The following is a 22,149-nucleotide window of genomic DNA, read 5'->3' as shown; positions in this document are numbered from 1 at the left end:
ACTCAGGACCTCTGGAAGAGCAGCCAGTGCTTTTAACCTCTGAGCCATCTCTCCAGCCTGATGTGAATGTAATCGTAATACCAGTATTTGTCATATATTAAGAGCTAATAACTATCCTGCTTTCAGAATAAAAGTGAGAAAACTATGATTATCTAAGAAAAAAAAAATGGCAACTGCAAATTTTTCCATACCTTGCTAGTCCTTTACTTTTCAACTTGCTTTGGGAAGCCTGAACCCGTGATGGCAAAATAAAATGCTGCACATTTAACTTCTCCCGAAGCTCAGAAATGACCTATGAAAAATCAGTATTAGCCATGTATTCTGCTCACCCTTAGTGGACAGGCATAGTACATTTCCTCAATGGAATCTTAACATCCCCAAAATGCTGAGGAAAACAATCGACTTGCAACAAAAGACTTGTTAGCAGACTAGATGAGAATAGTTCAAGCACATAGAGAATGCTATACCCTAAGCCCTTGATTCACCTGAAGTGCTTCTACACAGAAATAGCAAATGTCATTCTGTAGCAGTTTATGCTAGGTAATCAACCAGATGGGGCTGTGTTCTATCCCAACAGCTATCTGCTATCTGTAGTAATCAGTATCAATTAGTCTAGGACCAGAAAATAGCAACTTGAACTACTTAAGTAGCATATCCATATATCTTTTTTAAAAGATTTGTTTATTATTATGTATATAGTCTGCTTGCATGTATGCCTAAACCAGAAGAGGGCACCAGATCTCATTATTGATGGTTGTAAGTCACCATGTGGTTGCTGGGAATTGAATTCAGGACCTCTAGAAGAGCAGCCAGTGCTCTTAACCTCTGAGCCGCCTCTCCAGTCCCTCGTGTATCTTAATGCAGGCTTGACAGGAAATAGTAGCATACCTCAAGTGAAGTAGTGTCTGTTACAGAATGAAGAATGAACTTTATTATCACAGGTAAGTCCTCCAGCCGAACAGAAGACAGCTTGCCCATCACCAACTGGCGGATCTAAATATAAAAAGCACAAAACCCTTCACTACTCTAGCCCAATAAATACTTATTAGATAAAATTAGAAAATTCTTTTCTCACTTGATTTTCCTACTTGTAGTTTAGGAAGAAAAACATATTATTTTCTCCCAAATTACAAACTTGCAACTATAAATATCAAAGATTTTTCTAGAACAGACAAGTGATGAATGTCAAACATCATCTGCTTTACATTTCAGAGTCTATGGTCACAATTGACAACAGGAGAGCAGAATTAAGTGTCACTCTCCCCATACTGCCCTCACCACTGACCCCAGGAAACTTACTTTTGCCTGTGAATGACCCCAGGGTTTATAGACCTGTCCCCAGAGGGTTTGTCTTTGAATGTTATTCAGACAGAACTATGAAAAGCTGACTCTGTTCCAGAATAAGACTATGTTATTTAGAAGGGAGCCAAGGTCTAGGGAAATAACTGCCAAATAAAAACCAGCTAGATTGAGGAATGCTTGTATTTTAAAAGTTACCAAAAAAGTACAAACAATTGTTATTATTTTCCTTGAGGGTTTTAGAATCCCAGGCTGGCCCTGGATGATCTTGAACGTCTGTCTCTTCCTCTAGTCTTGATCTCTTGCTTATGTGTATGCCACAACATCAAGTTTACGTGGTGCCGAGGGGCAAAGCTTTGTACATCCTAGGCAAGCACTTCACAACTAAGCTATATTCCCAGCTGTGACATGACATCTGAGTTTGATCCCAAAACTCACATAAAAATAACCAGGCATGGCTGGAAATGCTCACAAGTAAGCTCCATGCCGTGAGACCCTGTCTCAAAAAAAAAAGTTTTTAAGTGTACGAACCTGAGGAACACCTGAGGTTGTCCTTTGGCTTCTACATGCATGCATATTAATATGCATGCATATATACTCAAACACACAAACTTACCACTTAAGAGATGAGGGTGTGATTCATTGGTTAAATGTCTGCCTAGCATTTGTGGAACCCTGGGTTTGATCACCAGCACAGTCAAAAATGAAACAAAACCCAACTAAATTGCATTGCTTAAGCCAGGCCTGGGGCACACATGCATTATTCCAGCACTGAGGAGGCTAAGGCAGGAAGAGTTTGCGTTTGAGGCCAGTCTGGACTACATGGTCAGACCATCTCACTAAAAAAAAAAAAAAAAAAAAAAAAAAAAGTAAAGGGGCTGACTTCTGGCTTAGTGTTACAGTAGGCCCTGGTTTTGATACGGGTGTGTGTGTGCATGTACGCACATGTGCACATAATACTTATGTTTGTGAGCATAGTTTCAGTGCTATTTTCTTTCATTGCACATGATTTCTCCCTATTTCTGGAAAGCAGGGTCTTTCCTACCTCAGACAGGAAGTTTGGATCAAGCCGGAGACTGGAAAAGACATCCAAAATTGGAACAGTCAAGGAAGTATTCTGAATCAGCAGCTCACTGTTAATAACAAAGAAGGAAAAGCTCGATAATGGCTTGAATAGAACTGGGCAGAAAACAACCTGAGAAAGTCACTCACTAGAGTCGGGGAAGGCAGGATATGCAGTTGTCTCTTGGTACCTGCAGTGAACTGATTCCTAGGTTATCCACAGCACCAAAATCCTAGGATGCTTAAGTCCATTCTATAAAACGGTGTAGTTATTACATACTACATATATTACATAACTTGCTCATCCTCCTACAAACTGTCAATTACTTCTAGGATACTTGGAACGCCTGATGCAATGTAAAAGTTATGCAAATACCTGGCACGCTATGTTGTTTGGGAAACAATGATCAGAAAAATCTGTATGTCAGTGTGTGTGCATTTTTTTTGGGGGGGGGGGAAGATCTTTAATCTGTAGCTGCTTGAACTTGAGAATGGAACCCACTGGTAAGAAACCAGCTGTAGCAGGGCAGTAATGGCACATTAGCACTTGAGAGGCAGAAGCAGGTGGGTCTCTGTGAGTTGGAGACCGGCCTGGTTTACAAAGCGAGTTCAGAACAGCCAGGGCTACACAATGAGACCCTGTATCGAAGAAAAAAAAAGAAAAAGAAAGCCAGTTCCTATTAAATGATTGCATTTTGATGCATGCCTTTAATCCCAACACTCAGGAGGATTTCTGTGAGCTTAAGGTCAGCCTGTTCTGTATATGGTGCTTCAGACAGTTAGGACTACATAAAAAGAAACTGCCTCTAAAAAAGAAAAAAAAAAAAAGATTGTGTTTGGCTATTGTCTTCATTAGAAAACATAATACCTACTCATTACAAAACTTCGAATAATCATGTAGAAATGATATGCCCCTCTTTCAACATCTTTACTACTGAGAAATCATTGCTACTTAGTTGATATACACTTTCCTGAAAAACTAAAAGGAAAGAAAGCCACAATAATTAAGTGGACTGTGCTATATATGATGGACAGATGCATGGAGCCACAGCAGTGCACAGAGGCGAGATGGGTAGGAGGGATCCTGTGGGAACGCACAACAACAGGACAAGCCCATTGTATGTGCAAAATGAGTAACACTGTGCTATCCACAGAAGCACAATGTCTAAAAGCACAAAGGAAGAAATCACTGAACATTATCTACAGCATTGCACAGTACCAAATGGGCATGGTGGCCCATGCCTTAAATTCCAGCACTCAGAAGGCAGAGGCAGGCGGATCTCTGTGAGTTGGAGGCCAGCCTCATCTACATAGCAAATTCCAGGCCAGCCAGAGCTACAGAGAGACCTGGTCTCAATATTTTTTTTAAAGTATTATAAAAGGAACTTAAAACTACTCCTAGGAAAAGATATGCATTAAGATAGAGTCCATAAAACTAGTGTGCACTTCTTTAGGATATACAAACACAAGGCTTTGACTTCAATTCCCAGCACTGGAGGAAAACCAGGACAGAAACTGTATGCTAAGAATATGGTTCGCCTCTTATTAATTACTACTCTCCAATTACAGTATTATTTTTCCATGAGTGACAGTTAGCAATGGAGCTCAGCAACAGGTCCTTGTGTATGGCCGTGCACTATAACGGGTCATCTCAGCACCCAAACTTGCAGATATTTAAGAGCTTCACAAAAAATTCCAAGGTGCAGTCAAGCCTGAGAAACTCTTAGAGGAAATGAAACAAAGAGACTGTATTCAAATTCTCTACAGCCTAACTGGGCGGTGGTAAACTAGGAGGAAGTGCCAGATGGGCATGGTGGCACAAGCCAGCACTCGGGAGGCAGAGGCAGGCGGATCTCTGTAAGACCAGCCTGGTCTACAAGAGTAGTTCCAGGACAGGCTCCAAAGCAACACAGAGAAACCCTGTCTCAAAAAAACAAAAACAAACAAACAAAATTCTCTATAGCCTAATCCTAACCAGTTTTCATAATTTAAATGAACATATAAGGGGGCCAGTGAGGTTGCTCAACAGATATTGGCATTTGCTATCAAGTCTAAAGATATGAGTTTGATTTTGGGAATGTAAAATATGGAAAGAAAAGTTCAACTCCTGAAAGTTGTCCTCTGAGCTCCACACGGTGGTACAGGTGTGCATTATCCCCAGGCACACATGCAAAATAAACAAAAAGGAAAAGTATGTGGAAGGCAAACTTAGTGGCACATACCTGTAAATCCTGATCTAAGACTTGAGGGAAAAGCAAGAGGTTCAGAAGTTCAAGGTCATATTTAGCTACAGAGTGAAGTTGAGACCAGCCTGGACTATATAAGACCCCCATCTTAAAAAGGGGGTAAGGGCAAGAAGAAAGTAAATGGGACTACACAAATGCATGCAGTTACTAGAAAACCACGTCAAACTCCATACTCTATTCATGTAAGGTACAGGCACCATAATTTATAATTTTTACATCTTGAGGCAGGATTTCACATTTTGTATCCCAGGCTAGCCTCAAACTCATGATGTAGCCAAGGATGACCTTGAATTTCTGGTTCTCCTGCCTCCACTGTCTGCCACCACACCTGTTATGCAGTATTAAGAAAGAGCACATTTTGTACACATTAGACAAGCACTCTATCAACTGAGTTCTATACCCAGCCACTTTTTGTGTGTGGGTCTCATGTACCCCAGGACTGGCTGTGATATGCTACACAGTTGAGAATGAACTTAAACACTGTGATCCAGCCTTTATATCCCAAACGCATGTGTATGTGTGCACACACAACAATGTGTGCCACGGTGCATATATGAAAGTCGGAGGAAAACTTGTGCAAGTCAGTCCTCTTCTACTATGTGGGCTCCAGGATCAAACTTACATCATCGGAGATGACAGACAAGAACCCTTAGTCACTGAGTTACTCACTAGACCTAAACTTAGCTCTTTTCATACTGCAACGAACAAGTTCCCCTCATGGAGACTCCACGAGACAGTAGCACAGTGCTTATCCACCTGAGTTCTTTTCCCACATTAGCATGCTGGGAATCCCCTAGGATCTCAGGAAGGCTGGTGATGAAGTCATGCTGTAAGTTCACTGGAGCAACACTGATCAACTGCATCATCTGGGTTGTGAGGTCCTGCAGAGAGAACATTATTAGAATTGTAGCACTGGGGGCTGGAGAGATGGCTCAGTGGTTAAGAGCACTGCTTGTTCTTCCAAAGGTCCTGAGTTCAATTCCCAGCAACCACATGATGGCTCACAGCTACCTGTAGTGATATCTAGTGCCCTCTTCTGGCCTGCAGGTATACACACAGACAGAATACTGAGAATACTGTATATATAATAAATAAATGAATAAATTGAATTGTAGCACATTACTCAAAATAAGCAGTACTTATTTATCAAATACAGACCTGAAACCATCATGTATACAACATGACCATGACAGATTCAAGCTCAAAATTTAAATTAAGAGGCAAATGGGAGCGGGGAAAGAGTATACTCATTAATAATAAAATGCCGTTTAAAAAAAAAAAAAAACACAAGAATGAGGGTCTGTGTTCAATTCCCAGAGCCCATGGGAAAGAAACTAGGCACAGTAGATGTACTTATAATCTTAGGTCTGGGGAAGCAGAGACAGATAGACCCCGGGGTACACTGGCAATCTGAGACAGATTACTGAAAGACTGTTTCAAGAAGGAAAAAAGAGTGGCTGTTGCCTGAGGAATAACATCCAAGGTTGTTCTCTGATCTCTGGATACTTGCACCTGTCCCTGAACACATACTCACAAGAGGAAAATGCCTCTCCTCTAAATTCACAGAGATAGTATAGGATACATCCAAATTGAGTACAGACCCCAGATTCCAGCCCAGATCAGACTCTAAAATCCCTGTTTTCCTAAATAAAGATTTAGTTTGGAGTGCCTGTCAAAACCAGAAGAATGATTTTAAGAACCTCTGGAAAGATCATGGGCATGGCAGTGCACACTGACAATCTGTGGGCTTGAGAATTGAGAAATAGATGCAAGAGGGTCAAAAGTCTAGGCTAGCCTCATCTACGAGGCTAGTTCTAGGCCAGTCAAGAGTTAGATAGTGAGACCCTGTAAAAACAAGCAACAACAACAACAACAAAACAAAAACCCAAAATTCCCAAACAATCAAGGCATCTGAAGAAGTAAGACCAGCTTTTTTACCAAGGCACTTACATAAATCACATACTTGCAAAAACTACCTAAAGTTTCCTTCAGTATGCAATCAAATTAAAGCATTTGTAGTGAAATAAGATGGCTTGGGATCTCACCACTTTTCAGAAATAAAAAGTAATCTTAGACCCTGGCAATGGTGGCGCACGCCTTTAATCCCAGTGCTCGGGAGGCAGAGGCAGGCGGATCTCTGTGAGTTCGAGGCCAGCCTGGTCTACAGAGTGAGTTCCAGGGACTCTGTGAGTCCGAGACAGGACTATACCAGGAAACCCTGTTTCCTGTCTCAGAAAGAAAAGAAAAAAGGAATCTTGAGATTTTGAAACAATACACGACCCTCCTCCCCATTTTTTGTTTTGTTTTGTTCTTTTGAGACAGGGTTTCTTGTGTGCCCCTGGCTGTCCTGGGACTCACTCTGTAGACCAGGGTAGCCTAGAATTCAGAGATCCACCTCTGCCTCCCAAGTGCTGGAATTAAAATTGTACACCACTATGCCTAGCTTTCTTCCCAATATTTAAAAACATAGCCAGGTGAGCAGGGTAATGGTGGCGCACTCAAGAGGCAGAAGCAGGTGGATCTCTATGAGTCCAAGACCAGCCTGGTCTATAGAGCTAGCTCCAATTACACAGATAAGCCCTGTCTCAAAACCACACTTCCTCCCCAAAATTTATTTTATACTTTGTGGGGTACGAATATTTTGCCTGCATGTATATATATATATATATCATGTGCGTGCTTGCTGGATCTTAGAACTGAGGTTACAGACAGTTGTGAACCACCATGTAGGTGCTGGGAATTGAACCCGGGTCTTCTACAAGAGCAACAAGTGCTCTTGACCTCTCAGTCATCTCACTAGTCAGTAGTTCTTACCCTTCCCAGTGTTGTGCCCAGTTCTTCATGTTGTGGCAATTCCCATTATTATTTCCATTTCTACTTCACAACTGTAATTTTGCTATTATTATAAATTATAATGTAGATATCTGATATTTCCAATAGTCTTAGGCAACTCCTGTGAAAGAGCTATTTGATTCCCAAAGGGGTCATGACCCCACGTTGAGAACAACTGCTCTAGACCCTTACCAAATATTTAACATATAATAATAAACTATCCTTAATCTTTATAACTGAGGAAGTTTAAAAAGTATTTATTAGCTGGGTGGTGGTGGCACATGCCTTTAATCCCAGCACTCGGGAGGCAGAGGCAGGTGGATCTCTGTGAGTTCGAGGCCAGCCTGGTCTACAAGAGCTAGTTCCAGGACAGGAACCAAAAGCTACGGAGAAACCCTGTCTTGAAAATTAAAAAAAAAAAAAAGTATTTATTAATGCATGTATGGAAATGCATGTATTTTCCTGCCAGAGGAAAGCTTTGTGGGGTTTACATGTGGGGTCCCAGGGATCAAATCAGGTCTTCCAGTTGCATAGCAACCTTTACCCACTTATTCTCACAGCCCTCTGTAAATCAGAGGTCTCTCTATATAGTCCCTCTTCTGGCTTCAGACTTCTGGCTTCTTGCCTCATCCCCAAGTGCTGGAATTACAGGCACAGACCATTTCATGTAGCCTAAGCTTATTTTGAAACAAATTTTTGAAAGAGTCAAATATTCAAGATTCTCAAATTAGGAAACTTGAATAAAGATAATATATTAATAAGAAATAAGAATGTGTTTGAGATGGCATGTCTCAGGAGGATTCTAAACATCACATGGATAGGCTGCGCAACCATGTCATTAGGAAACATCTCCATCTACAGAAGGAAGTAAACTACAGGACACAGCAATGGCGCTTGAGATACTTAGGCCATGCTATGAGAATGAATGATGGCAGATACCCGAACATAGCACTGCTTGGAGGAGTGCATGGGATAAGGTGAAGGCCCAAAACCGCTGGATAGACAGCATAGAGGAAGACTGTGGAGCCTTGGGTATGACAATAACACAAGCATCTAGGACTGCCCAGGATAGGAACAACTGGAGAACCACCATACACGGGCTGCCCATGCATGCTTAAACGTTGCTGGGAATAAGTGATCATGATGATTGATAAGAAAGTGAAATTTTCATTTACAAAGGAAAAAAAAATCCCAAAAATCAAAAAGGTTTTGTCAGTCTTATAAAAATCTGTTTTGCTTTCTGGGCCAGGGTATCACTATGTAACCCAGGCTGGCTCAAATTGACTTCCATCTTCCTGCCTCTATCCTCTAAATGCTCAGATTATTGTCATGTACCACCATTCCTGACTAAGATTTTTGTTTGTGGTCTAAACCGGGTTTCACTATGTAGACCAGGTTGTCCTCAAACTTACAGAAATCAGCCTGCCTCTCCTTCCCAAGTGTTGTGATTATAGGCACACGCTACCATTCCCAGTCATAAAAAACCTTTTAAATTGATAAAGCCCCCAAACCTACCTTGCTATCCACAATTCTGTCCAGCCATTTTAGTTGATTGATTATGAGTCGGGACATGTTGATTCCATCATTGCTCTCGCTGAAATGTCAGAATGAAAAGGGATTGAGTTGTTTGTCTCTCCCTTCCCTCTGCCCGTCCCCCCATGTCAATTTTGTTTTTCTTTGTTTGGTTCTAGGGATTCACAAATGCTGAACAGGTACTCTACTACTAAGCTGCATCACCAATTCCTGACTAGGCAACAGAAAACTGTAATACTGCACAGAATTCTTCAGCCAGTCAATAAACAATACTATATAGTTACTAGTTGTAGGGCTCAGTGTTAGACACAAATGTTATTATTCAAAACAAAGAGGGACTGGAAAGACAACTTGGCAGTTAAGAGCTGTTTTCCAAATGACCCAAGTTCAACTCCCAGCAAACCATATGGTGGCTCACAACCATCTGTAATTCCAGTACCAGGGGACGTGTTACCCTCTTCTGGCCTCCACAGGCACCAGGCATGCATGCAGTGCACAGACATACACATGGGCATAATAACCAAACACACAAAATAAATGAATAAATAACCCAGACATGGCTATATTGATGAAAAAGATGACTAAAAGGAAATACTGTTAACAGTGCTGTGGTGATTTGAATGACAAGGGCCCCAATGGGTTCACATATCTGAATGTTTGGTCCCTAGTTGGTGGAGCTGTCTGGTAAGGACTAGGTTTGTCCTTGTTGGAGGAGTTGTCATTGAGGGTGGGCTTCGAGGTTTCAAAGTCCATGCCATTTCCAGTTAGCTCTCCTCTGACTCCAACTTTCAGAAAAGGATGCATGTTCTCTGCTGCTGCTCCAACATCTTGCCTGCCTACCAGCTCCCATGTTCCTACCATGATGTATGAACTCATGACTATCTGTGAAACTGTGAGCCACAAATAAGTTGCCTTGGTCATAGTGCTTTGTAAAAAAGTGACTAAAATAGTGGCAACAGTGGCCATGGCTAGGAAGAAGAGATAATACTCATCTCTTAAAAATGTGACGTGTGTGTGTGTGTGTGTGTGTGTGTGTGTGTGTGTGTGTGTGTGTGTGTATGTGTACACATGAGGGCCAGAGGTCAACATGAGCTGTCTTCTTAAATCACGCCATCATATTTTTTAGCAAAATTCTCTCATGGAACCTGGAACTCACCAATGGAGTTAGACTAGATAGCCAACAAGTCCCAGGGATCTTGTCACCAATGCAGTTAGACTAGATAGCCAACAAGTCCCAGGGATCTTGTCTCTGCCTTGCCAGTGCTGGGATTACAGGCTCATACTATCATGTCTAGTTTCTTAACATGTGTTTTAGGGGTGAAACTCAGGCCCTCGTGTTTACCCAGCAAGGACATTAGTGATGGCATCACTTGCACAGTCACACAGTGACTCTTTGGTTTGTTTGAGATATGGTGTCATTATACAAACCCGGGTGGCCGGGGCTGGAGAGATGGCTCAGTGGTTAAGAGCACTGACTGCTCTTCCAGAGGACCCGGGTTCAATTCCCAGCACCCACATAGCAGCTCACAACTGTCTGAAAATGCAGTTCCACGAGATCTGACACCTTCACACCAGTGCACATAAAATAAAGTTAAATAAATCATTAAAAACAAATTTAAAAAAAAAAAAAAGAACTCAAGCATTCTCAAAAAAAAAAAAAAAAAACTGGCCTCAAACTCAAGAGATCTGTTCACTCTGCCTCATGAGCACTGGAATTACAGTCATATGGCATCATACCAAGTGTAAGTGACTTTTTAAAAAAGATAATAAAATTGCTAAGCAGTGGTAGCATATACCCTTTAATCCTAGCACTTGGAAGGCAAAGGCAGGCAGATCTCTGAACTGAAGATCAGCCTGGACTAGAGAAGGAGTTCCAGGACAGCCAGAGAAACACAAAGAAATACTTTTTGGAGAAAATGGGGGAAAAAAGTTAATAAATTTATCAAACACAATGGCAAACACCTGCAATCTTGGTACTTGGGAGATAGAAACAGGATTAGGAGTGCAAGATCAATCTCAACCATATAGCAAGTTATATAAGCCAATATGGACTACATAAGACCCTGTCTCAAACAAACAAAAAACAAAATAAACTCTTAATAAGAAAATAATGCCGCCGGGCGGTGGTGGCACACGCCTTTAATCCCAGCACTCAGGAGGCAGAGGCAGGCGGATCTTTGTGAATTCGAGGCCAGCCTGGTCTACAAGAGCTAGTTCCAAGACAGGCACCAAAAACTACTGAGAAACCCTGTCTCAAAAATCAAAAATAAATAAATAAATAAATAAATAAATAAATAAATAAATAAAATAATGCTTGTTTTGTTTTTGAGACATTGTTTCCTTATGTAGCTCCAGCCAGCTTTGAGCACTCTGAGATCTACCTGCCTCTGCCTCCCAAGTGCTGGAATTAAAGATATTTTTTTGTTACTGCAAGATAGGGTCTCATAGCATAGCCCAGACTAGCCAGGAACTCACTCACTATGACCTGAATCCTTCATCTTCCTTTCTCCTCTTCCTACGTGCTGGGTTTATAAACACATGCCATCATGTCTAGCCATCAGATATAAATCTAAGGTTTTAAGACATACACCTTAATTGCTTTTCACAATGATTGATTTATATATACTCATTTACAACATATACATAACAAAACCTTTTTGGGTGTAGGGAAAATGCACTGGATATTTTTTCTTTCTTTTAGGAGACAGGGTCTTAGGTGTCTTGGGCTGGAGTGACTGAGGGTGACTGAGGGTGACTGAGTTTCTGATCCTCCTGCCTTTGTTGCTGGAGTGCTGAGATACCTATAGTCATGGGACTCAAACTCAGGTCTTCAGGCCTGGCAAGGATTCTACCAACTGAGCTACACATCCAGGTTGCATGGCAACTTTTTACTAATTTATTTGTTTTTTCAAGACAGGGTTTCTCTGTGTAGACCTGACTATCCTGGAACTTTCTCTGAAGACCAGGCTGGCCTTGCACTCATAGAACCTCCTGTCTCTGCCTTTCCTAGTGCTGGGATTAAAGGTATGTGCAACCACACACAGCCCCATTTTTTATTTTAAATTTCTTCCTTTGCTAATGAAATTGAATATTTACATCTTTGACGTTTCTATACTTGAGATTTCATGCTTATGTCATTTTATATTAGGCAGGTAATTTTCCTTCCTGACAGTTTTTTTTTTTAAATATTTACTTATTATTTTATATATGGCTATTTCATCTGCATGGGTGTCTTAGCACTATGTGCATGCAGTGCTCTTGGAAGCCAGAAGAGGGCATTAGATTCCCGGAGCTGGAGTTACAAATGGAGCTGCTCTGTGGGTGCTGGAACTCTAACTCCAATACTCTGCAAGAGCAGCCAGAGCTCTTAACTACTAAGCCATCTCTCCAGGCCCGACACAGTAATTTTAAAACATAAGTGGTACACATACACTTTAAAAATAAAAAGGCAAAGACTCTGCCAACTGGCCACTACTGCCAGAGTATTATGTGCCCTTCTAGGAAGAACAAGCACATGTGTTAACTATTTTAACAGGTTTTTTTTTTTTTTGGTTGAGAGTTTCTCTGTGTAGCTTTGCTATCTTGGAATCTTGGAACTCCACCTGCCTCTGCCCTGCAAGTGCTGGATTAAAAGTGTGCACCACCACTGCCCAGCTGCTTTAACAATGATCTTAGTATTTATGAAGTAATAGATGATCAGGAACCTAGCATGTTAAACATGACCATAGGACATCTCAGATGAAACTTTCCAGAGAGTCCTAAAAGCATCAATGTACATTCAACATTTCGGAATAATTCCACTTACTTTTCAAAAAGAAACTGTGGCACTTTTTCAAATAACATTTTGATAATGGCAGGCTAAAAGAGAAGACATGTATAGTCAGGCATTGGTTTTAAAACACATAACAGAAATATATTAGCTATCAGGTCAAAATAGCAAGTAGGCCTGCTGTACAACATCAGGCCAGTGGCTAGATGGTACTCTAAAATGCTACTACGACACTGAAGAATTCAGTAAGCTGCGTTTAATGGAGAAGATACCACACAGATGGCAATGTAGAGAAGGCAAAAGAAGGGGCTGGAGAGATGGCTCAGTGGTTAAGAGCACTGACTGCTCTTCCAGAGGTCCTGAGTTCAATTCCCAGGAACCACGCGGTGGCTCACAACCACCTATAACGAGATCTGGTGCCCTCTTCTGGCCTACAGGCAGGATACTGCATAAATAAATAAATAAATAAATCTTAAAAAAAAAAAAAAAAAAAAAAGGCTTCCTAAGAGGTTTGTAGCAACAGCGGAAGCATAAGATTTACCTGAGAGGAATGGATAAAATAGAGGACAAATTCTACCTGGAATCACCTCCAGGGAAAAATAGCAAAGTCAGCAAAGAGGCAATCCTGAAGCTGAGATCTGTGAATATATCTATTGTCAACATGTTTTTATGAAACCACATTAAACCCTAGAATTATTTCATCAGTAGATGGTTTACTTTATTATCTATAATAATGATTAAAAGATGTATAACAAGTCAGATGTCTCTCCCACCAGCACTCTTGAGGAAACATCATAATATAAGTGGTACCCTCCCCTAAGAATGTTCATGCAGATACTGTGTATTTTTAATATAAAATGCTGGAATATAAAGACATCAATAATTTGAATTCCAAAATATTAAAGAGTGATTGTTAAGGAAAATTAAAATAATCAGATACTATTAAATATGGCAACTGTTAGTCCATGAAATGCAGACTTGAAAAGATTGTTTTCAAAAAAGGTCTTCCCTTCAGATAAAAAATGGACCTCTTTAATATAGCTAATTTAATTATATTCAAGATTTCCAAAGAAAAATAAGAGATTAAAAAGTATATGAAGAAGAAACTAAGAAAGAGGAAAAGGGAGGATGGGTGGGAAGGATATTTTTCATTACACAGCTTTGTTCAATTTGAAACATTAAAACATGTTAAGGGACTGGCTGCTCGATAAATTAAAAAGAGTAGGAGGTTGGAGATAAGGCTCAGTGGTTAAGAATGCTCACTGCTCTCCCAGAGAACCCGAGTTTGATTCCCAGAACCCATGTGCTGCAGTTCAAAACTGCATGAAACTTCAGTTCCAGGGGCTCCCACACAGGCAACCTCACCACCTGTACTCACGAGCACATACCCCCACTCACTTCTGCCAGTCAGACACCAGTTTTAATTTTTTTTTAAATAAACAAGAATCATATACTGAGGAAATGAATAGGACTGCCAGATATCTGGCCTAGGGACAATACATGACACAGACATGATTTACAGACATGTTGCTGCAAACCAACTAGCCCTTATCTGCTAGTTTCCCCAAGTCACATCCATCATGTTCTCAGGAAAGGTGGTGCAGTCTCACCTGCAAAATGTCAATCCCCAGAAGTAGCTTGATGAGACTCTTGGAGTAAAATGCACCCGTGCTGTAAAACAGGGAGGTAGTTGGCTCCTGTTTTGTTTATGTTAATGCTTTACTACTTATTTTACATAAAACTGGTTAAATACGCAGCCCTTCACAATCATGCTCAAAGCCAGACTTGAATTGAAAGCAGAAGCCTTTAGCTGCTGTATTCAGAGGAGGCAGCTCTCTGCAAGTTAGCCTCTGTGAGGCTAACCTGGCCTATATAGGGAGTTCCAGTACACACAGGGCTGCACACGAGACCCTGCTTCAAAATAAACATTCAATTTCTTTGCCATCTAACCTCAAATTTAATATTTTTAAGGTTACATTTAAACTGAGTAAAAGAGTTATAAAAAGAAATAAAACAAAGAAAACTCCATTTCCCATGCCCAGTCTGATTACGGCCAGACTGCACTCTGAAGACAGACTCTTCTCCACACCTCGCTTCCTCGTCCTGCAGGCGCTCACAAGACAGCAGGCAGTTCCTGAGACTGTCACAGTCCTCAATATAGGACTCCAGGCCATCAACAAATTCTTCTATTACCTGAACAAGAAGATCGTATAACCAAGACAAGAGAAGATAAGCTCTACAGTTGAACACTTGTTATCAGCCACTCAACTTTACAGCCTAACCCCACAGTACCTCTGGCAAAAGCAAAAGTACCACAGAGAGGATACATACTTTGGGATAAGAAGGATGTTTCCTCAAGGCCTGAAAGAGCTTCCTTTGGAAGATTATCTGATCCACACCTAGGAGGAAGGAAGGAGAGCTTCTTAACATTATGTAGAATGTCTACCACAGCCTCCTTCCTTAAAGACAAAATTCACATCTGATGATGCCACCGAGAATGTTTTTCTCCTTCCTTCCTTCTCTTCTTTCTTTCCCTTCCTTCTTTCCTTTCTTCCTTCCTTCCTTCTTTCCTTTCTTCCTTCCTTCCTTCTTTCCTTCCTTCCTTCCTTCCTTCCTTCCTTCCTTTTAAAGTATTTTTATGTGAAAATATATACTCAGGCTCTGGCCTGGAGCCAGAGTTCCACACATCTGACGTGGTTGCTGGGAGTAGAACTCTGGTCCTCTGGAAGGACAGTATATACTCTTAACTACTAAGCTATCTCTCCAGCTCTACAAAGAATATTTTCAGACAAAACTTTTAAACCTAGTGTAAAAGATTTAATCTAGCAGATGTCAGACACCCAGTGGTCTACAAATAACCAGTCATATACTTAGTAGGACAATGTATCTATGCCCTCAAAACATGTTTCCAGCCTTATAGGGCTCAAGAGGCTCAACATATTTTCTTCTGATAGAGATCTACTTGCTTCCTGGATGTACACATACACGTGTGTGTGTGTGTGTGTGTGTGTGTGTATTCAACAAAGGACTACCAGTAGCATATGAATGATTTTTCTAAATAAAAAATTAGAGTTATCTAATAGTTATTTATCAAGCCTTAAAACATAAAGATTAAGATTGTATGCATACACATACACCACACAAAGACCAGAAACATGAATAGATTGTGGTGGCGCATACCTTTAATCCCAGCACTTAGGAGGCAGAGGAAGGTGAATCTCTGAGTTTGAGCCTGGGTCCCAGGACCACACAGAGAAACATGGTCTCAAAAAAAAAAAAAAAAAAAAAAAAAAAGCCATAAGCACATCGTCTAACTAGCAGTCTCCTCAGTCTCCTCCTATCCCCATCGCCTTCCCTGCTGTGGAAATCCATGATAATCCTGGCACTTTCACTCAATTCAAAAATACACTTTGAATATTACCTAGCTGATTTTGGTTCTCTCCAGTTTTAAGAGTGAGTCCTGATGTCTTAAGAAGTCTTACAAAGACACTGCCATTTTCTTCAACTTCATGAGAACCATGAGATTTTTTTGCCAGCTTGGAAAGGGGTTGTTTCAAGATTTCTGGAAAAACAAACAAATATAAAACCTTCAAGAATGTGACCACAAAAATAAGAAAAATTCAAAGATTAAAACACAAACCCAGGACTAAATGTTTCTGAGAGGAAATTCTGATTGTCCTTAAGAGTCAGTCACATTGATGCTGCAGTGAAATGAGCTGTCTCCAATGGTGGTCAGCAACAGCAGCTTCCACAGAACAAACAAACAAAAAAAAAAACACCAAATATAACCGCATTCAGCAAATGGCGCACACCTTTAATCCCAGCACTTCGGAGGCAGAGGCAGGTGGATCTCTGTGAGTTCAACGCGAGCCTGGTCTACAAAGCTAGTTCCAGGACGGCTAGAACTACACAGAGAAACCATCTCGAAAAACAAAACAAACGCTCACACACACACACACACACACACACACACACACACACACAACAAGCACTTGTAACAAAAATAACCATGGAAACAGTTTCCACCTAAAATCTAAAGGAGAGCTGTCTCTCAAGCACCCACTGCAGTCGCTGAATAGTTTATTATAATGCACAATCCGGATTGCACACCAGAGCTACAGTCAAAATTCCAAGAACAGTCCCTACAGCCTGAAGCTTTTGACAAACTCTTCTGGTAACAATCTTAATTCATGCCAAATCTCAGAAGTGATGATCTGTCCACAAAGTCAGACAGAATAGGCCAAGCTCTTCTTACCACACCCTTCAGTACAAAGCTCAGGTTGGTTTTATCCTAAGGCTTTCACCACATAATAAACAACAAAACAGGGACTTTAATCCAAAAAACACAGCTACTTTTGTCCTTTATGATGCAATTCTGACTCTTTTTCTATGTAGTCAAAATCAGAATGAGAAATTCGGTTTTCTTATTACTCACCAAGAGCACAAAACTCAAGTTCCTCCTCATAAACTTTTCTCTCCCTTTTCCTAGTACTGTGGATTGAACCCAGTATGCCAGGCAAGCACTCTGCCTACTGACCCGTATCTCCAGCCCTCATCATACATCAGAAGCCGTCTCTCTGTTAGAAATGGCATTTCCAAAGGATGACCTTTATATTCACCCATTTTCTGGGAGTTTTGCTTTTTTGTTGTTGTTGTTTTTTGTTTTTCGAGACAGGATTTTTCTGTAGCTTTGGAGCCTATCCTGGAACTAGCTCTTGTAGACCAGGCTGGCCTCGAACTCAGAGATCCTCCTGCCTCTGCCTCCCGAGTGCTGGGATTAAAGATGTGCAACTGGCTTGTTTTTGTTTTAAGATAAGGTTACACTATGCAACCCTGGCTAACCTGAAACTCATTACACAGAGTACGCTGTCCTGGAACTCACAGAGATCCGTCTGCCTCTGCTTCCTGTGTGCTGGGATTAAAGCACATGACACCATAGCTGGTTTGTTTACCCATTTTCTAAATTCTTTTTTTTTCAGTTTCAAATTTTTTACCAATTTTTCATATTCTTCAATCCCTTTGCTAAGAGACTTGTAGAAATTTAGAATTTCTTTGTCTAACTCAAGCTTTTCCTGCTTGATCTCTGGGGTAGGCCTGTAATCGTAGCTCCTCAGGAGGCCAAGACAAAAGGATAAAGTTCAAGATGTGTTTGGGCTACAAAATTGAGTTCGAGGTCAGAGTAAAAAATTTAGTGGCAGAAATACAAAGCAAACAGAGGGCTAGGACAGGAGCTCTGTGGTACATTTCCTAGCATGTTTGAGGGCCTAGGTTCAGTCCCTAGTGCTGAAGAAAGAAAAGGGGTCTCAGCCTTGAGTTTGAGTGATTCGGAATGTTGTTCAACAAGATGTCAAGTAGGACGCTAGCTGACAGGACAGTAGAAGTCAGGTGTGGTGGTGCACGCCTATAATCCCAGCACTCTGGAAGTGAGTTTTGAGGCCAACATGGCCTATATGAGACCCTATCTGAAAAACAAAACCAACCAAGAAGGCTCGCAAACAAGTGCAAAATGCAATTTAGAACTAGTTTTGTACATATTTTGTGTGTGTGTGTGTGTGTATGTGTGTATGTGTGTTTGGGTGTGTGGTCTAGACCAGAGGTCAACATCAAGTGTTCTTCAGGAGGTACCCAATTTGATTTTTAAAAAATTGTACTCACTTAGATATTTTCTAAAAACATGTGTACACCATGAGGGGGAGGTCAGAGGCCAAGTTTGGAGTAAGTCCTTGCCTTTACCTCACCTTGACTTCAGAAACAGTCTTTCACTGGGGCTGAGTATTTTAGGTTGACTGGCCAGCAAGCGGCAGCAAGCTTCCTGACTCCACCACCTCAACACTAGGATTACAAATGCAAAACTGGACCCACCACCTTTCCAGGGCTCTGGGGATCACATGAGTCCTCATGCTTGCCACGCACTTCACTAGCTGAGCCATTCCTCAGCTTCCTTTCCAGAACTCTTCTTAGCATCTTTGCCATCTGAAGTCTCATTTGGTCAGAGTATGAACTATTTGTTTCCTAGTGACTTGCTTGTTTTGGTAGGACTTTACTGTTTTTTCCTTCCTTCTTTCTTTCTCTTTGTTTGGTTCCCACCCCCACCCCCCCACGGGGTTTCTCTGTTTAACAGTTCTAGCTGTCCTGGAACTTACTCTGTAAACCAGGCAGGCTTTGAACTCACATAGGTCTGCCTGCCTCTGTCTCCTGAGTGCTTGAACTAAAGCCATGAGCCACCACTGCCTGGCTATGACTTTTCTTTATATTATCACTATTATAGCACAACATTCTTAGGGGTAAAAGAAGACAAGTTAAGATTTGGAGCTCCCTATATAGATCAGGCCGGCTTCAATCTCACAGCAATCTTTCTGTTTCTGCCTCCTAAGTGCTGAGATTAAAGGCATGTCTCACCATGCCCGGCCCAGCTGCTTTTCTAGAGGGTGAAGATTTCTTTTCTCTGTCTTCTAGGATCTAGATAATGATTCTGTAATAATTTTTTGTAAAGATAGATAGATTTATTCATTCACTCATTTATTTTTGGTTTTTTGAGACAGGGTTTCACTGTGTAACATCACTGGCTGTCCTAGAACTAACTTTGTAGACTAGGCTGGTCTCGAACTCACAGAGACCTGCCTGCTTCTGCCTCTCTTGTACTTCGATTAAAGGTGTGCACCAATACCACCTGGCAAAGATTTATTTTTATTTCATGTGTGTGACTGTCCACCTGAACCTAGATGTACCACATGAATCTATGGTGCCTCTGAGGTCACAGGGCATTGAATCCCCTGGAACAGACGTTAAAGACAGTTTTGGGGTGCCACGTGGGTGCTGAGAAATAAACCCAGATCCCCTGCAAGTGCATCAAGTGCTCTTAACCACTCAATCACCTACCCAGTGTTTATAAAACTTATTTTTATGATGGTAAAGAGTGAGGCTCAGAAGTGGTCCAAAACTCCTAAGTGGCATTTGAGGAATAAACTCAATCCTTAATCTCCTAGAATCTCTGTGTTCTCTCCACTAATCCTTGACGGACTTCAGCACTTGAAAAGAATTTTGCATATTTTTCTATCTCACATATCTGTGATACAAATGTAACAGTAAAAGGTTAGGTACTTACTGGAGGCATCTTCTGTTATGTTTTCTTTATCCTCAGAGTCTGACCGTCTTCTTTTAGAAACCATTTTGACCAATGTCTTCTGTACTTATATTACCTCCTAAGGAAAAAAAAAATCCAGGGGTTGGGTATTTAGCTCAGTGATACAATGCTTACCCCAAACACCAGAAGAACTAACAAACAGAGACAAGAAGTCTTTTGAAAACAGGTCTATCCATAAGCAGAAGGTTTGGTCTTCACATTAATACTGTCTAAATCTAAATGATGAGCACATTTTAGCTCTAGAGCGGGCCAATAAATATCATATCAAGACATATTTGTTATTGTGGAATATCTGTACACTGTGTGAAGCTGTATTGCTGTGATTGGTGTAATAAAGAACTGAATGGCCAATAGGTAGGCAGGAGGTATAGGCGGGACTTTGGGGGATAGAGAGGACTCTGGGAAGACGGGAGAGGCGCCAGGAGACAGAGAACAAGTAGGATGTACAGGTGTAGAGGTAACAGCCATGAGACACGTGGCAGAACGAGAAAGACTCATTACGATTGACGAAGTTGCTCACCAGACTCCTTCTCTGTTGCTAAAGAAGCCATAGCTCTTCTTCAACTGAGATGCAAGACCACGACCTAGCCCCATCCACCTGCTCTCTATTGATTACTTCAGTACTGTGTCAAACTTGCAGACAAGACGGACATCAACCCTGCTCTCTGGAAGCTTACAGCATACCAAGGTCTTTACGGTATTTAACTACATCTGTCTAACTGCAATGTTACACAGACAGTAACCCTACAAACGAGGTATTGTGAGGGCGGGTGAGGCCAGTTAGTCTAGCAATAGGCGGAACGATGAGGAAAAGCAGGGACAATTTCCCTCAACGCTTGTTTCCCCTCAACACCACAGCCTTGCATATGCTAAGCAAGAACTCTCCTGCCAAAGACAGGAATTTTCATTTCTTACTTTGAAAATATTTAAACTTTATGTGTATGAATATTTGACTGTACTTATATACGTGGACCATGAGCACACCCGATGCCCACAGAGGCCAGAAGAGGGCATCAGATCCCCTGGAAATGAAGTTACAGGCGGTTGTGAGCCACTTTTTGAGTGCTGGGAAACAAACCCGCATCTCTGCAGAGCAACAAGTGCTCTTAATCACTGAGCTACTTCTCCAGCACCTGTTTATTAAGACAGGGCCTCACCATGTAGGTTGGACTGGCTGGTCTCCATAGTGACCAGTTAAATTCTAGGCCAGCTACAGATATACAGTGAGACCCTGTCTCAAAAACAAAACAAAAACCCCCGTCTTAAGTGCTTTAATTATAATCCACTTATTTCTCACATGCTGACTTCGGCCAGGTACTCACTTGATCGGGGAAGGGCCGGGATTCTCACTCTGGGAGTCTGGCTCCAGAATCTGCACTCCTTGTTTCATTCATTCATGAATTTGCTTTCGGTTCTAAGACAAGGCCAAATGTCGCCTAGAATCTGTGCTCTTTGTTTTGGCTCTTTTCAACGGTGAGGGTCTTGAGTGGCCCTGTATGGTCGGGAACCCATAGAGCCAATGCTGATGACCAACTGGTCCTCCTGCCTCCATCCAGGGAAAGCTATGACTACAGGCATGGGTGCCCACCCAGTGAGCATCGGTGCGAACATCAGTTCTTAACTCTTACTTATGACAACGGTTTCTACCGAGTTAATGAGCTCTTTCAGAGGACCCAGGTTCAGTTCCCACCCATGTAAGTGCCTCATAACTTCCTGTTGTGACTCCAGTTCCAGGAGATCTGCACCCACCCCCTCAGGTTCCTGTATGCACGTGGTGGACATAAATACACGAGGACAAAACAGACATACACATTAAATAAGTCTTAGCCAAAATGTGTAACACTGAAAGTTAAAATTTCTTACTGTGCGTTACCTACTACATGTAACCCCTGACAGCCATTGTTCAAGTGGAAACAGTAGAGCAAATCAGAGCCGCCTATCTTCGAAATGACATTATCCAACTTCCGAGAAAGCTTTAAAGGCCTTTATCTTACTCCTTTTAAAGGATTTGGGGTAAAAGCCTTGCTCACTTGGTCATGTAACCCACGCAAGGTAGGACCTAAGGGGTTATCCCGTGTCAGAGCGGATGAAGAGGCCGAGGCTGAACCGCGGGGTCCTAGAGTCAGGCCGGGCTAGGTATGGACCTGAACAGTAGCCTGCAGGGACGCGACGCCACTCACCTGCAGGCCGCCAGTCGCCTCCCTTAGCTTTCGACTTTCCCGCCTGACGGAACGCCGTTCCGACGCCATCGAAACCGCGCCGGC

The 22,149-nt window shown here is 41.7% G+C and overlaps 1 protein-coding gene across 10 annotated transcripts in view; it reads right to left on the bottom strand.

The window, feature by feature from the left end:
- Fancd2 (FA complementation group D2) overlaps positions 1–22,149 on the bottom strand; it is an 85,895-nt gene that overhangs the window by 55,173 nt on the left and 8,573 nt on the right. For 3 of the 10 annotated variants that reach the window (XR_007592913.1, XM_050148417.1, XM_050148423.1), the window contains exons 1-12: positions 22,066–22,144; positions 19,847–19,943; positions 16,163–16,303; positions 15,073–15,140; positions 14,831–14,934; positions 14,352–14,412; positions 12,778–12,830; positions 8,955–9,033; positions 5,364–5,488; positions 2,345–2,432; positions 889–993; positions 192–292 (exon numbers count right to left, since the gene is read on the bottom strand). Coding sequence is in view for 9 of the 10 variants with exons in the window: in XM_050148417.1 (XP_050004374.1) it covers positions 192–292; positions 889–993; positions 2,345–2,432; positions 5,364–5,488; positions 8,955–9,033; positions 12,778–12,830; positions 14,352–14,412; positions 14,831–14,934; positions 15,073–15,140; positions 16,163–16,303; positions 19,847–19,910 (989 nt within the window). In the remaining variant the exon portion in view is untranslated. Of the gene's footprint in view, positions 1–191; positions 293–888; positions 994–2,344; positions 2,433–5,363; positions 5,489–8,954; positions 9,034–12,777; positions 12,831–14,351; positions 14,413–14,830; positions 14,935–15,072; positions 15,141–16,162; positions 16,304–19,846; positions 19,944–22,065; positions 22,145–22,149 lie in introns of those variants that run through there. The other 7 variants (XM_050148419.1, XM_050148421.1, XM_050148420.1 and 4 more) reach the window with 5 other exon arrangements.

Source organism: Alexandromys fortis, unplaced genomic scaffold, assembly GCF_014885135.2.
Source record: "Alexandromys fortis isolate MF-2015 unplaced genomic scaffold, M_Fortis_MF-2015_v1.1 scaffold_59, whole genome shotgun sequence".
Taxonomy (NCBI): domain Eukaryota; kingdom Metazoa; phylum Chordata; class Mammalia; order Rodentia; family Cricetidae; genus Alexandromys; species Alexandromys fortis.
This window is presented reverse-complemented; position numbering and strand designations above follow the sequence as displayed.